The sequence below is a fragment of the Ambystoma mexicanum genome, chromosome 3p (assembly GCF_040938575.1).
Source record: "Ambystoma mexicanum isolate Mex_15411 chromosome 3p, UKY_AmexF1_1, whole genome shotgun sequence".
NCBI lineage: Eukaryota > Metazoa > Chordata > Amphibia > Caudata > Ambystomatidae > Ambystoma > Ambystoma mexicanum.
Genome location: NC_090925.1, coordinates 1,250,254,502 through 1,250,271,099, shown reverse-complemented (window position 1 = coordinate 1,250,271,099; position 16,598 = coordinate 1,250,254,502). Strand labels below are relative to the sequence as shown.

The 16,598-nt window shown below is 44.2% G+C and overlaps 1 protein-coding gene across 1 annotated transcript in view; it reads left to right on the top strand.

Moving 5' to 3' along the window:
- Positions 1-13,353, top strand: part of LOC138581413 (cytochrome P450 2D15-like) — a 731,414-nt gene extending 718,061 nt beyond the window's left edge. Inside the window, exon 9 of the mRNA XM_069652728.1 lies at positions 9,124-13,353. Within this exon, the coding sequence (XP_069508829.1) occupies positions 9,124-9,302 (179 nt within the window). The 3' untranslated portion in view covers positions 9,303-13,353. The remainder of the gene's footprint in view (positions 1-9,123) is intronic.
- Positions 13,354-16,598: the final 3,245 nt, after the last annotated feature.

Here is a 16,598-nt window from a genome sequence, read left to right as displayed (position 1 = left end):
TCATGACAGATGCACAGTGAGATACAGGCCACTACAGGTAGGAAAGAAAAGCCCACAATACTTACTCACCCACCTTCATTAAGCACTCGATGATGCCCCTTCTGTCAATTTAACCCCTTAGGGCCCAGGAAGTTACCCAGCATGCCCGTTGGAAACCCGAAGATTTCCTCCAGACACCCACGAAAGGAAGAACTAAAGCAATTATATACTTTACGCAGAATGCAGGAACGTATCACCTGTCATGAAGAAAGCGGCCATTGGTCAGAACCGCTGAAACCGGTTGACTTTTATTAAGTAGTTTTGAGCTGATGACCCTTACTCTGATACCCACCATACTTCGATGAAAGGGCTCGAATAAATAAAACAGCATCATAGTGATCCACTCTAATACAAGAATATATCAATTTTCGATGGATACTAAGTTTTAAACACTCACCGATCAATCGGTCGAATTGTTATTATTGATAAGACACACATATTGGAGGCAGTAATATTAAAGAAGAAAACTGACCATCAATGCGTGCGCACTTGAACTTTTTAAGCACAGGAAAGTAGTGAGTGAGGAAAGGGAGATGACTTCTACACCTCATTTGTAGGCGTCACACCAGCGACACCAGGACTGATGAGACAACTACACACATAGAAATCAACACAGGGCGAACAAGTTTTTCATGGGGGCTTAGATGTAGGAATAACCTTTTTAAGTTAATACTTCTGTCGATTGTGTGTTACTGGACAAAACAAGACCAGTAAGAAAGACAAACCAGTTTTTCATTTCAGTGGCAGCTGGTAGAGAAGTTGATCCTGTCTCTCAATCTGCTGTTTCAAAATGGATAGTGAACTGCATCCCACTGTGCTACACTCTTGCCAAGAGAGACATACCCTTCACACCCAGTACACACTCTACTCGGGGCACAGGAGCAACCATAGCTTTCATTGCAAATGTTCCTCTTGAGACAAATTGTAAGGCAGCAACCTGGAGTTCTATACACACCACTATTGCCTAGATACACATTCTAGGTCTGATTATCAGGTGGGACAAGCGGTACTAAGACATCTCTTTGCTAATGTTCCTTCACACACCCAACCTCCATCTCTGGGTACTGTTTGCTAGTCTATGCACAGCATGTGTTTCTATGCAGATTAACAAGGATCAGAAGAGATGCATTATACACCGTAATAACATTTGTGATGATTGTATCAGCTTAGATTCACATGCGCCCACCTACCCTTCCTCCCCTCATGGAGTAGAAGGAACATAGACATCTTACACCTTCTCCCTCTCTCCCTCTCTCTGTCCTCGCTCACCCTAGCCATAAGGCTTCCTCACGGCAGAAAAAACACAATCGGAGGGACCTCGACACCTGAGGGATTTTAGGTACATTACACGTCACGTTAGGGATAGTGTTAGAGTCGACGTCCCCTTTTGATCCTTGAAAGAAAGATGCAATACTCCGTGATTACCACTAGATGTCAGACAATAAACGCAGCATGTGAATCTAAGCAGATACAATCATCAGAAACACCTTGCTTGAAAAGTGTTCTTTTTACATCAATATAAATAGCCACTAGGGATGAGGGTGTCATACATATTGAGTGTAATATTTTATCACAGCTTTCTGTAAAATTAACAATGGGACTAACTTTTGTTGTTTTCAGCAATTGGTAAAAATCAACAAAACAAGAATTTTGAGGGGGATCCAACAGATGCTTATGAAATTCTAACTGTTTCCATTTAAACCAGTCCTGTAGGGAGAGTAGGCCAAGCTCATATCTTAAGATATCTATGGCTACACAAGACGGTAGCAACAAAAAATCTTTCCAAATGAAACCTACAATTTGTGAAAGATTAAGACTGCTCACCTAATGAGAAATATCTGAACCATACAAAAGGGAGGGGCATTGCCTTTTGATCTGTAATAGTTAATCAGTGTAATAAAAGAAAAGCATCCATATGACCTGTTAATCATGTTCATTTGGGAGCATAATAATAACGCTTCTCCTTCAATTTAATGAATATTGCCCTCTTGTTTGGAGTAGCCCTCACATCAAAAGCCAGGTATGTTATTTCTTTGGTGGGCGGAACTAAGGCTTTTGGGCTGTTTGAGAAAATCTGATAATAGTGGTATTTTTAGGGTTTATCAGTAGATCGTTGCTCACTGTATAGTGGTAGAAAGCATTCATGAGACGCTGTGGGCCCACCTAGGTATGATCTAGGAAGATGTGATTATCCACATAGGCCAACCAAAATACCCTTACTCTGCCCAGATATAGGACAACAAAGGAGGTTTCCAACAGGGCATCACCCACTTCTGCTATGTACAGATTAAAGAGTCAAATGGCTGGGACGCAGCCCTGTCTCAAGCCTTTAAAGGTGTTAAACGCCTTAGTTAAGGTGCCCTGTTGGTTTAGCCTTATTTAGAGTCTGCTGGCAGCGTGTGAGTCTATCAGAATGTTAAGTAGTCCCGCTGAGGTTTGCCAGTCCCTGAGTTTCATCCAAAGACGAGATCTATTAACGGTGTAGAAAGCCAGCGATAGTTCCATGCTGGCAACGAACAGCGCTGCAGCATCTTTTTGCTATGTCTGTTGCTGGAGGACACCCTAGATTAAACCATTTAGGGTGGTGCCAAATTCTCTTCTAAAACCAATATGTAACTTGGTTAGTCAGCAAGAATGGACTGCCCAAGATTTCAATTCTGTAAGAATGAGGGATGCAAAGATTTTACTACAGTGGTGAGAAGGTCTACAGGTCTCTAATTAAGGGGATTTTCCTTTTTGCCCTTTTTAGAAATTGGAATGATAATAGAGGGCTCCACAGAATCTGGGATCGTCTTAGTGTAGATGATATTTCTAAACATAATAAATAGAATGGAAGCCCATAGAGCTGGATTGCTTTTTAATGTGCAATTGCTAAATCCATTTAGACCTGGGGCTCTAGAGTTTGACGACATTCTAATTAAATCACCAATGTCCTAACAAAAATTAATTGCCCAGTCCACTGAGCCAAGACAAGAGAGGGGCAACACCCAGGCTCTTCGGGCTGGACTACTGCAACAACCTCTTCCTTAATCTGCCTCTTTCCTACGTCCGCCCTCTTCATCTAATCCAGAATAGGACTGCAAGATTTATCCTTGGCCTCAAGCCCAAGGACCCCATCTCTCCAGCCCTAAAATCTCTCCACTGGCTCCCGGTGTCTGCAATGATCAAATTCAAGACCCTGTGCATTATCCAAAAGGCTTTCTGGGGCCTGGGATCATGCTACATCCAACTTTAGCTCCCTAAATACTTCCCTGCTAGAGTCCTACGATCCTCTAGCTCCAACTCTCTGCACATTAGAAATTTTCCAAGCAGAGAGTGGGGGGTGGATCTCTTTCCTCGACAGGAGCCTCTCACTTGAATGGCCGCCCTGCCCCTCTCAGACTTGAGCCGGATCTCCTTATGTTCGGAAGCTTCTCAAGGCTTTACTTTTCTCCTCCTCCTTCCCTCTCCCCTCCCCCCCCAGGACCCTCTTGCCCCTGCAATTGGTTGCCTGGTCGCTTATGAGCCTTACAGGTGCCAGTCCGTCCCTGATCAGTCTACCCTAGTACCCCTATAACCAGCACTTACCTTCAGGTCCCCTTCCCTGACTAGCCTTGTGCCTGGACCACCCCTGTCCTCGCACTATTTGACCTATACCTCTGGTTCCCCCGAGCACTTGTCCTCCTCCTGGGCCCACCCTTAGCAATTGCCCAGCCTCTGGGGCCCCCTCCTGCAATTCCCCCTGCTCATCCTTGCCCTTATCTCATCCCTTCCGTGCTGACCTTATCTCATCCCCACCCCCCTGCACTTCTTGTCACTGCACGTGCATGATCCAAATGTCATAAGGGCTGGTAGGACCGTTATTGTTGTTTTTTTCCTCTGTCCCCCTCCCCTTTATCTTGTGGCTTGTGGAAACACTTTTTGCTGTATAGGCGCCTTACAAATGTCAATGAAAAAAAATGTATAGCTCTTCAAAGTGCATACCCCAGCTTGCCTCTTATATTGGGTTCCACTGATTTTCCGATTACATGTGTCCCATTTTATTAATGATGGACCAGAAATTGCATGTTTGTTTTGATAGTGACTTGTAGCATGGCTTCACATTGCTTCTGTCTCAAGTTGTGTTTATGGCTTTTCATCCAGTTTTTACAGTGCTGGCACAGGAGTGTAGCTTTCTCAATCATTATATCTCGGGGAATAGGTTCTTTTTTGATGAGCCTCAGAGCTATATGAAATTCTTGTTTTATTTATTTTTGCTCCTCTGTCAAATAACTGCTTGTTTAAGATGTTGTTTTTCCCAATTTAAATAAATGTAGAAAAACAGAGTGAATTTACAACCTCCTTTTCTTCTGCCAAGATGGCAGAATTAAAAAAAACCTCAACTTTTTTCTTGAACAGAAAAGTCCACCTAATACAGTTAGCAGAGGGTGAAACTCATAAATCAGACAGAGTCCTATATGCATGGTTATCGGATTACAAATTTACATTAACCGATATGTCAAGTTCATTCAAGTTTGTCTCCAGAACCTGAAAATGTGAACACTATCCAAAGATAGAAGGCGACAAATATTTAATCAGTACAGGAGGGCAAAAACGACCCCAATGCCAAGTATTTCTGCTGCGAATATCGCCCTTTAGATTACCATTCAACATTTGAAGTCCCCAATCATCAAACCGATGAAGCCAATGGTTTTCTTGCGGGTTTCTAAATAAGGAAGGGGAATATCAACATGTAGAATTTACAGCTCTAACCAGTATAATGTCCCATTATCTTACAGTGTGTGTAGCGTTTCAGGACAGAATACATTTTCTTGATAAATAGATCTGAATTGGTGTGTGAGGGGCTCCAGTAAAGGTTTTGTAATAACACATTTCTAATATTTGTTCCTGTGGTGATCTGGATATTTACAGCCATGATGCCATAGTCCTTGTGGCAATATGTCCGGCTTTTGTGGCAAAATTATTTTTAACTGCAATAATGAGGCCCCCAGAGGGTCTCCCCCCCACCCCCCATTCTGTCAAATCGCCAATTGTTGCAAGGTTGAAACGTATTAAACACATTGAAAATGTAGAGAGTTAAGAACCAGACCTCTCCGAATAAAAGGACTGAATAATTCTTTAGCAAATCACCTACGTTCTGTTATGGACTGCCCGCTCACATTCCAAAATAAGGAGATAAAGGCCAAAGAGAAGATTGCTTATCCAAGAGGCCAGTTTTGTGACTGCCCAGGGCATGGATTTTTGCAGATAAAGCCTGCAAGAGCCAAGTCCAATAATTTTCAAAAGATTTTGATGATGGAATAGGATTGTTTTATTTTAAATGATCTCTCAAGTGTTCGGTTACTGCTACAGTGAATCGTCAGCGCTTCTATAGGCGAATGCCGTTTAGATCTTGGTGAATCGGAAGACATAAACCATGAATAATTTAAAGTGCAATCATAACACAGCATTGGGTCATAACGCATTAGTCTTAAAGCTTCAACTTCATTCAACATCAACAGCATTTTACAAATAACTTTAGATGGAATTTTTAAAATCACAGTATCTGCATGATCGCCATCAATCAAGTATGCTAAGACAATATCCTAATCGTAAGCAGGGAATTTCCTGAAATAATTTAAAGATAATCCTTCGGTGCTTTCCGGCAGTTTTTGTCTTTAGCTATCTGATTTAGCAATGCGCCCTTTGGAAGTTTCTCAAAGATAATTTTTCCAAGGCATATTTAGATCCGCAAAGACCTCCTTTTTGATAAACCGGGAGGAATGATTGTCTGGCTATCACTTGTAATGGCTACAAAAGTACAAGAAGCAAGTCCGTATTTTTAGGCTTATCAGACAAAATAGCCTGATCATATTTGGTTTGTACTAATTGTGACTTTACAGACAACACAACCCTCATGTTATTAACTTCGTCTTTGGGATCAATGGGATTGCCATCCTCTGGTAAAATTTGGACAGGCTGTTTGAATTGATTTTACTTCCTTGGAAGCCCTGTTTGTGTCCACTGGAACACCGTGTTAGTGTGGACTAAATAAGCACCTAGCCCATTTTTTTGTTTTTTAGTGAACTATATAATTGCTGGGCCATGCAATTTGAGACTTTACTGGGGATTTTACGATTTTAGCCTTCAAGGTATTTTTCTCCTTTGTCTCAGGCTGTTTTGCATTACTGCCTGTAGTGATAGGAATCCGACTGACACTGTCTTCTGCACCCAAAGCACTTGCTGCTCCCGCGAGATGTGGAGTGCATACTTTTTTTAATAGTTTCTTTTGTTTACCCCGTTCCTTTTTTGATTTTTGGACTTCTTTCCTTCGTATGTGGTGAGATGGGGGAAATTAACAGATTCGTCAGAGGCACTCAAGATAAGGTACCGGGGATCAAACCAAAGTTTAGTCCTGGGGCAGCATCAGCGGCATTTGGGGTTATTTGAGAAATGCCCATTTCTTCCGAGATGGTAGGATCTCATGTCACGCAAAGGGTGTGCTGATATTTGTGGCTGTCAAAGCATGTAACGTCTCCATTAATTTAGTTCCCAGAGTTTTAGAAGTAGTTTCATCTCATTCAGCACAATAGAGTATGATTTTACTTCCAAACTGATGGTATCATACAGATTTAAAAATGAACTTAAGACCACGTTCATTCCTGGTATAGAGTGAACACTTAGCTTTATTTTTTCGTCCAAATCCTGCAGAGTGTGCTGGAGATTTGAGGCAACACAGGGTCGGAAGAGGTCAAAGAGGAGTTTAGTTTATCTGCAAGATGATCTGTTAGAAAAGAAGAAGCACCATCCCGAACCAATAGACTCTGATTTAAGGAGCCGTTACTGGAGCCGACTAATAGCAGAGGGTTTTTCTCAATTGTTTGGGGTTCTGGCAGCTGTGCATCTGTAATTGATGTATTCAGTAAGAGAAGGCTTGAATCACTTACGGCTACCACCGCTTGAATATATTTCAAACGAGGTTTGACCACCATTAGGGGACGCTGCACATCAGTACTGGTGCCGGCATTATAGTAGATGTCTGTGATTTTACCCAGGCCTATTAGTAGTTTCACAGATTTGGCCACTTTGTTCCCTTGATATTTCTAGGTCGTTTTCTTAGGGGACGAAAGGGGAGTCTAAGAGGGGGAGGGCAAAACAGGATCGCGAGGATCCACCGGCAAAGGCATGAAGATTCAGAGCACAGAGCCTGGTCTGGGTTTTCCGTCTCTGCCGTTACTGGACAGGGCAGTATCGCCCCCTGCAAGGGAGATATGGCTGATTTGTATTAATGGCTGAGCAATCATCCTGGCTAGTCTGACTGTCTCCTGGGGTTGGTTCGCTGCATAGGTCATACATTAGCATACCCCCTCCACCGACTCAACTGACCTCCAACTGCCCACTCGTGCACAACTCTGTGCAGTGCTCCATGCTGAAGAATTTCTTAACAGCTGATGCTGTGATGCAAGAAAAGAGTCAGTGAGGAAACTGGAGTTGTCTGCTCAGCAAGGTCGACCGGACTTCCGGTAACTGCACACTCATGCACACACTGCATGCCTTATTCTGATCTCTGTGGCCCATTTTGGCAAGGGATCTTCAGGCAAATGGAACACATTCGTAGGTCAGCAGATTGCTCAAACACTATTTTTCATATGTTTTAGTTCAATCCTATTGTGCATGCTTCAGCTGTCACACAGTTGTGGCCTTGAAAAACGTTTGAGAGGAAGCCTTCATTCTATGGCATAGAATCTCGATGGTTCCAAGTAAATGTATGGCAAAGTCATGTTTATGTTCAATCCTCTTATTGGTATGAAACAGGGTGCAAGGAATGTGCCCTCTGTTTTTACTCATTGGATTTTGCAGGTTTGGGCTTTTCGCGTTCCTGCCAAATGTCTAGTTATTGGCAACTGGTAGATGGTCCACTGCCTGAAAAGAACAGCTGCTGTGACTTGTGCTACTGGTTATAGACATGAAAGAGAGACTACTAGTGAAGGACACTGTTGTGAAGAAGCTGTGCATAGGGGGGATACATTCTGGCTGTCGAAGCATGTTTTTCTTTCAGAAGTAAAGTAAATTGGAAACGAGGGCAAAAATACCTGCCTTTGTGCCATTATTAGAAACAAGATTGTATGCCATGGATTTCCTAGGAACAATCAACAGTATGAATATATTGATGAGTAGGGGGTGATGCATTCCCTTATTACGAGAATGGAGGTAGCCATGGAGCTTTTAACTCCATGGCTGCCTCCGTTCCGGGCTCCATTAACGGGTTCCTGCAATGGGGACTTACCGGGTTACTCCGGGAATAGGGAGGGAGGTAATAACGGGCAGATTACATCTTGCCCGTTATTGCCTCCCTCTTCCCCTCGCGGGACCCAGAAAGCACGCCTGGTTTTACCAGGCGTGCAATCCGGGTCGCGCGATGGGAAACTTGTAATCGGCGCTCCCGGAATGGAGGGGGCCGGTGCTGTAACGGCCCCCTTCATTCCGGGAGCGCCAGGGTCGTAATGAGGCCCATAGTTCCACCAGAGCACCTGAACTACAATGAGCCATTCTGAATTCCCCAATGAGAAGGAAGTCACAAATGGAAAATGCAACAGGACAGTGAAATAGAGCTACATATCAGCTAAAGAGAATTAGGCTTTACTTGATGTTTTTCATGCAAGATTAGAGGGGTGTGAGATGGGTTTATTATTTCTTCACAGGATTGTACTTTAGAACTGTGTATGGAATAGTGGAAGGAGAATAGGGAAAGTAAGCCATCTATACTGAAGCATTATGTAATACTGCGTTTCCAGTTATTTCAGCGATGACAATGATTTTGTGACATGCTGGTGCCTCATGACAGCCTAGCAGCCTCTCCTTTCTCTCCATTATTTTTAGTTCTTGATGGCTGTCACTTTTTGTGACGAGCTTCGGTCCCAGTAAGAATCTGCAACTAAGTGGAATGAGTCTAGGGATGAGTGAATGGATGAATAAATGAATGAATGCTTTGTTATAAAGTCTCCACTTCTAAAGGATTTATTGTCAAGGTTGTTTATTCAGTGTGTTTCATGACCTGACCAATAATGCACATGAAATATGGCAAACCCCAATACTATCTTCTCTTCTGTTGCTCCTCTCCTGCAGGTCGCCGCGTGTGCTTGGGGGAGCAGCTGGCCAGGATGGAGCTTTTCCTCTTTTTCACAACCCTCCTTCAGCGTTTCACCTTCACTATCCCAGCGAAGCAGGCCAGGCCACGTGACGATTCTTTCTTCGCACTGACACGGTCTCCTGTGCCCTATCAGATCTGTGCCCAGCTGAGATGAATGCACCCATATTTCATCTTCTGATGCTCTCCACGTTTGCTTTGGTTAACATTTAGCACTATAGTCAATACTGTATGTACCAAGAAGGAACCTGTTTACACAGTGTATCAGTATAATGGAGAGTTGACACACAGGGTGGAAGCAAAGAAATTAATTTAGGGGACTGTACCACAAGTTTCTTTTCTCCTCTGACCATTCTGATGAAAACTTTACATCATTGCCCGTATTCCAGAGTAGTCATCAGTGTCATCAGTGTCTCCCTTTCAAAACACCTGAACTACGTCTCAATTTGGAATGTAGAAATCTGGTCTCCCATTACTGCAAGAATACAAAGCATCTTAGGTCTCAATGCACTAGAAAGCTAGCATTGCCCTGCCACCACACACCACTCTTTGTGTGTCAACCAGCATGGGTTGCCTGTTACCCTTGTCCTCTAAGCCCATGTTGCCTCTGCTGGACCTCAATCTAGCACCAGAACAAGTGCAATGCATTCCCCCTTCAGGTACAGGCACACAAGGCACTTACTTAAAGATGACACAGGAATCCCCTAGTAGGCCTACACGTGAACCTACATAAGAACTATGCCAGGGATTGGCACAGCCTAAAAGAAGTAATGGAAAAATCTGCTCTGGTTGCCCAGAGCTCTTCGTATAGCAGTCCTGCTGGCTGAATGTGGTTATCAATCAATGGAGTCACATCGGTAAAAAACACCTTTGACGTATGCAACAATAAACTGCCTCAAACAAAACGAATGTGGTAGATAAGTGTTGTGCCAAATGAGTGCCACCAGCTTTCCAATTAGCCAATAAGTTGTTTAATTCTGATGGAATGAAACAATAATGCACAATTGAAACGTCTCGTCCCACAAACCAGCCATCTCTTCAAAGGGAGATAAAAACAGATGTTGAAATCAAGTTATGAAAATTAAATCTTGTGAGGATTCTGCTGGAGAGGGTTCTGCTGCGTCTCCAAGTCAGCCCTTGGGGATAACCTATAACACACTCTAAATATCCAAAACAAGTCTATCGGGAATGAGATGAGTGCATGCCCACCACTATAAATAGCCACTATTTATTCAATCAACATCGCATTTACGTTGTGCACGCAAAGTCTTTTTAGCCATCCCAATCAGAAGTGGTCAAATTATGTAAGATTGTCATTATTAAGACTTGTTTTGGCTGTTAATTGTACCAGCACATTCTCCGCTCACAAACTTCTTCAGGCAAGCCATAATACAGGTTATGAATGCAATAGTCACCTGAAATATTCACAAATGCATACTGTGCTTCAATATATTTTTTGTCATAATATCTCCACATTGTATAGAGCATGTCTGCAAAAGAAGCTCCTAGAACCAACATTCAACAACAATGTCACTGAATCAAACAGTTCTACGTGCTTCTACAAAATGGACACCACGCTAACAAAGCTCTCACCATGAGGCACTCAATCTGCATGACAGATTAGCTGAGTGACACTAGGACCCTACTCACATCTCTTCAAGAACCTTTCTTAACTACGCCTATAAAAATGTTAGTCCCCTATACCTCTAATACTAAAATGTTTTGAGGAAACTGCTGGTGGTGTAATTGTGGCAGGCATACGTTGGCAATTGGTGAAATATAACTAGCTATGGCATAGCCATTGACATGTAGTTATCCAAAGGACATCTGGATGTGTGGGCCCTCTCCCCATATGCCATCTCCACTGGAGAAAACACTCTAGTGCCTGTAGTTTTGTCTCAGGAGGCAACACTATGATACCGAACTAAATACCAAAATGTTTCCCAGGAGCAAAAAACATTGAGTTTTACTCTGTCCTGTAACATTGTAACAGGGTATCCTTTCTGTGTGATTATGTGTTGCTACCTCCGTATATGCAATGTGTGCATCACACTGTCATCTGTGATAGCCCAATGCTGTGTTTCCTAAGTGGAAGATATTAATCGATTTCTGTTTGTTGGATTGTATTGAGTCCTATACTTTGCTATTGGATTTGCTTGGAGCTGCCTGTGACTTTAAGAAAATACATAGGATCACAGAGTCCAGCCCAGTCATTCAGCAGTAAACTGGGAGTCAACAGAGAGGGAAGAGGGCTCTTTGCTGGTATGGCAGATGAGGCCGGTGGCAACTTCAGAAGAGGACAAGTGTGCAGTCCTGACAACTGAACGAAAGGGACATAAGAACCCCCAGGGACCTCCTAACTTTGAATTGCCATTTGAGCCTGGTCTGCACAATTATGACTTACTCCTCCTCCAAAGTAAGCACATTGAAGTTGCTGTATTTGCCACTGCTTCCGAAAATGTGTTCTTGGAAGCAGCAAAGGGGGTTGACATCCAGGGTTTTTGGGAGATTACCTGTGTAGAGGCCCCAGGACGTGGCTCCTAGACCCTTAACTGAACGGGACAGTGGCTAGAGACAATTCTAGTAACTGCCATGTATGGCAATCAGACATTCATTTGTTGAAAATAGGGGAAGAGGCGGAGCCTAGTGGAGGCAAATTGGATACAAAATCGTCTGGAAAGGTTCTTGCCTTTTCTGGTGGATGACCGATGCAGGAATACAGAAGTCGTGACCCGTGTGGAAGGTCTTGGTCCACCCAATTCCCCCTCAGTGGGTTTATGTACTACGTGGTGGCGACCAAACTGTCCGGACTCCCACCCGACTTAATGCACTGGGGAAACCAAATGGCAGTGTGGGAGGGGGCCTGGGTCCTCATACGTAGATTTGGAACCAGCCTGAAAGATGGTGAAGGTGTCATGGAGCCCAAAGGAAGTGGCGGATCAACCCGCTACGAGGTCGGAAGTCAGAGAGGGAGCAGGGGGGCCATGATTTACAAAGGTTACACACAAGTTAAGGCAGGTGTGCCACAGATTAGACCACTTCACTCACTGTGCGTAGAAAGTACACGGTTGCACATACGGTAAAGGCCAGGGTCAAAAGAAAAAGTAAGACATTTACTGTAGACAATATATTGTCATTGATAAACAACGCTTGTGAGGGCCTCGGAAAGCAAGCACATGGCTTGGTCCGTCGCTCTAGCGAAAGCGATTAACAAGACATGAAAGATGCCTCTTCCTAACCACAGATTAGCAGCCGTTGGTCTTCTTAATGCCTTGAAAATACACGTGGTCCTAACACCAGCATAGTAATAAGCTATGGATGTTCTTTGGGCGAAAAACACTCATTCACACACAATGCAAGTGTAGCCTTCAGGAGACAGAATCGGACACTAACTGTAAACCCACAGGACTTGCCGTTAGGGTCAGCTAAAGGGGAACAGTTTCCTCCTTAAGCCAACCACAAGTATCAGATTCCTGTGTTAGATGGACTCGTAGCAGAAAGCAGCCATAGACAGGAAGCAGGGGACCAGAATACATGTGTGGTTAAAGTGTCCATAGTCACATTCAAACCCTTCCAGAAAATGCATTTGATATAATGGCAGCCGAAGTAGGCCAGGAGAAACACAGCACCTTGCCTGTTCGTCGAGCGGAAGGCCATGCATTTCAATGGGAATAATCAAGGAGCAAGGACATCACCTTTCACTTGGATTCTCACATAGGTAAATAATGGGTGCACGTCAAACCAGATTGAGGAAGTGACGCACATAGTACACGTAGGATGTCACGGGTGTTAATATAAAAGCACAAAAGACTCAGGTTGTGGAACATTCCTCCGCAAGCTGACCACGATCATGGGGGGTTGGGAAGAGCAGGTGCTAGCAGGTCGGAGCAGCAAGCCCAGGAGACTGTGAGTTTCAAGTGTGTTGGTTGAACCTCTCTTGCATATGTTAGACTGACGGCGTGTTTTATTATGTCACTTCACTCCGGATCATACCATAGTATAGCTTAGACAAACATAACATGAACTCAATGATGGCTCAAGCTGGTGTTTCAGAATGAATTGTACTTTATCTTTGTTAAATGCGAATCATGCTTATAGCTTACGCTACAATGCTTTCTCAATATCTAACAGTGTGCTATGTTTTTACTGCATTAATCATAGCTGGCGTAATGATGATCAGAAATGATATTAAATATATTGACTTGCTACCTTCCAGTGTCAGCTTCATATTTTTGAGTAATGCCTCAAATGAGGTCTCTCTTAGTCAGAACGAACTACACAATATTCTCTGGCTGAATTTTGGTCAATTATGACTAGAGGTGCAAACACTCAGGGAAACTGTCAAAGTGCTAGGCCGGAACCCATGAGGCTCCTCTCATCATAACTTAAGACTTTTTATTCTGTGCCCACACCACACAGCCCTACCTAGGGTCGAGGGGGACGGGCAGGGAATCACGCCCTAAGGGGCAATTAAGTCAAATGGCACCCCAGATGGGACGTCTTAAAGATGACCAGAGCATTACTAATATTTAAATAACCTCATGTCCCAGTCACTGGAGAAGGACAGAGGAGAAAAATGTTTTTCTTTCTAAAGTTTAAAAAAAAAATGTAGATGTTAGAGTGCGTACAGGTGATGGCGCACTATGAAATCAATATTCCCATCCATTGCAGAATGGCTGTATATGATTGGCTGAGAGCTGCGCAGTGTCATGCAGTGAACACAAATTTCACGGTGGCAGTTGCGCAACTTGGTGGACTACCAGCAGAATCACTCTTTACTTACTGAAAGACCCCAGGTAACAGGACAAATAATGTATATGCAACTCTCCTAGTGAGAGGAGACTTAGACACCATTCAGTATCGCCCATATCAGTATCCTGAATTAGCTCTTACACATACAAATCATGTCAACTGGTTTGGAGGTAATCTAGTTTACCCACAAACAAGTGCAAGGCATGGCCCACTAGCTACACCCAATCTGTCACTAGAATTCTTAGCTCGGTTTCATCCAAACCTTGGGGGTCCTTTCTTGCAAGCTGATTACCAGTTGTTGGCCACCCACTGTGACACAGTGCGAAACATTGCCCTGCAATATGCAGCTCAGCAGGGTATAGCGCCTGCGCAGCAACCTCGAGGATAGATGGATGCAGGTGGGGTGCAACTACAGACATTGAGAATAATATTGGGATCCTGTCCATCCAAGAATGAAGACATTCCCAAGTGGTATTCAGAAAAATAGGACAATTGCAAGCTGCTTATCCACAAGGAACTCCCCAGCAAAGACACAGGGCCTTAGCTATGTTCCTTCCATCTGGCTGCACACCGCCTCTAGCGAGCTGTGACAGCTGGATCTCAATCTATAGCTGGCTTTATTTATAGTTGATAGGCACACCATCCATCACATCACCAGCACTGATACTAGCTGACATCATGGGAACACAAGGCGCGGCCGCAGCCATGAATCTAGGCCTGTCTATAGCATCTAACAATTATCAAATGGTTGAGAGCATAATCCTACCCTTATTAAAAGGAGAACCTGCAAGGTTAGAAGTAAATAGAAAATTGTCCCAATTAAATGAGCAAGAAAAAAGGGAGCAATTTGGAGACATAGTGACATCCACCTATCAATCATTGGGCAGGGATCACTTGGGCAGAAGACCAGCAGACACACATAAAAAGGGTAACAAGGATCTTAAACCAGATAAGGTCACACACGATGAAGGGAGATCCTCGAAAGGACGGGGTTCATTCCAGGGTAAAAAGGGCAATAAGCCACAGAGGCGGCAATTATCACCCATAGAGGAAGAAAGATATCCAGAGCATGGGCATAAAAATTAGAAATCTGCAGGAGATAGACAGAGCCCGCAGTGGCAAGGTAACCACAGGGGTAGACGGTCCTGGGGTTAGACCGGAGGCCAGTCCCATTTTAGACCGACTGACTATGATTTTAGAGATAGGAAACAAATGAAAAGTCCCCAGAAGTACGGTACTGATGAGACATCGTCTTCCCAGCAGGCACGAGCACCAGATCATTCTAAGGCTGAGGGGAAGGAAGTGAAGGTTGAGAAAAAACACATGGCAGCACTACAGGTTTCACAGAATGCAGAGTCCACGCACTCATCGCATCATTCCGAAGACTAAGCGACACACAGATTGGATTGAAGTCCTATTATACCATGGGTGCACAACATACGGCCCGCGGGCCAGTTGCGGCCCGCCATGCCCTTTTGACCGGCCCGCAAGGCACAAAGACTTTCCTAATGGAGGGCGGCCCGCGCCGCCCTCCATTAGGAAAGTCTTTGTTGTCTTCCGGGCTGGTGAAAACACTGGCCCTCATTGGCTCAGCACACACACGCATCACGCCGCTCCAACGAGCCACGTAATGCGTGTGTGCTGCACCAATGGAGGGCCAGCACTACGGCTGGCGTGGTCCATAAGGCATGATGCCGGAAGGCATTTCAGCCTTGGACCATGCCAGCCGTAGTACGATTCCAGCTTACCTGCCGCTTACCTGCCTGCCTTCCAGCACGTCGCCGGTAAGTGGTCTGTTTGTGTTTGTGTGTCGGGTTTGTTTTGCTTTATGTTTGTTTGTGTATGTTGCGGGGGGTGTGTGTCGGATGTGTATGAATGTTTGTGTTTGAATGTATTTTGTGTGTATGTTGAGATGCGGGGGTGTGGGGGTGTGTCGGATGTGTATGAATGTTTGTGTTTGAATGTATTTTGTGTGTATGTTGAGATACGGGGGTGGGGGGGTGTGTCGGATGTGTATGAATGTTTGTGTTTGAATGTATTTTGTGTGTATGTTGAGATGCGGGGGTGGGGGGGTGTCGGATGTGTATGAATGTTTGTGTTTGAATGTATTTTGTGTGTAAGTTGAGATGCGGGGGTGGGGGGGTGTGTCGGATGTGTATGAATGTTTATGTTTGAATGTATTTTGTGTGTATGTTGAGATGCGGGGGTGGGGGGGTGTGTCGGATGTGTATGAATGTTTGTGTTTGAATGTATTTTGTGTGTATGTTGAGATGCGGGGGTGGGGGTGTGTGTCGGATGTGTATGAATGTATTTGAATGTATTTTGTGTGTATGTTGAGATGTGGGGGGGTGTGTGAATGTTTGTATTTGAATGTATTTTGTGTGTATGTTGAGATGTGGGGGGGGTGTGAATGTTTGTATTTGAATGTATTTTGTGTGTATGTTGAGATGCGGGGGATGGGGGTGTCGGATGTGTGTCGGATGTGTATGAATGTTTTGATTTTAATGTTTTTTGTGTGCTGAGTTGGGGGGTGGGGGTTCGGGTCTGTATGGGTGTATGTTTGTGTGTGTGCTGAGTTGGGGGATGGGGGGTTCGGGTCTGTATGGGTGCATGTTTGTGTGTGTGCTGAGTTGGGGGGTGGGGGGTTCGGGTCTGTATGGGTGCATGTTTGTGTGCTGGGGTGGGGGTTCGGGTCTGTATA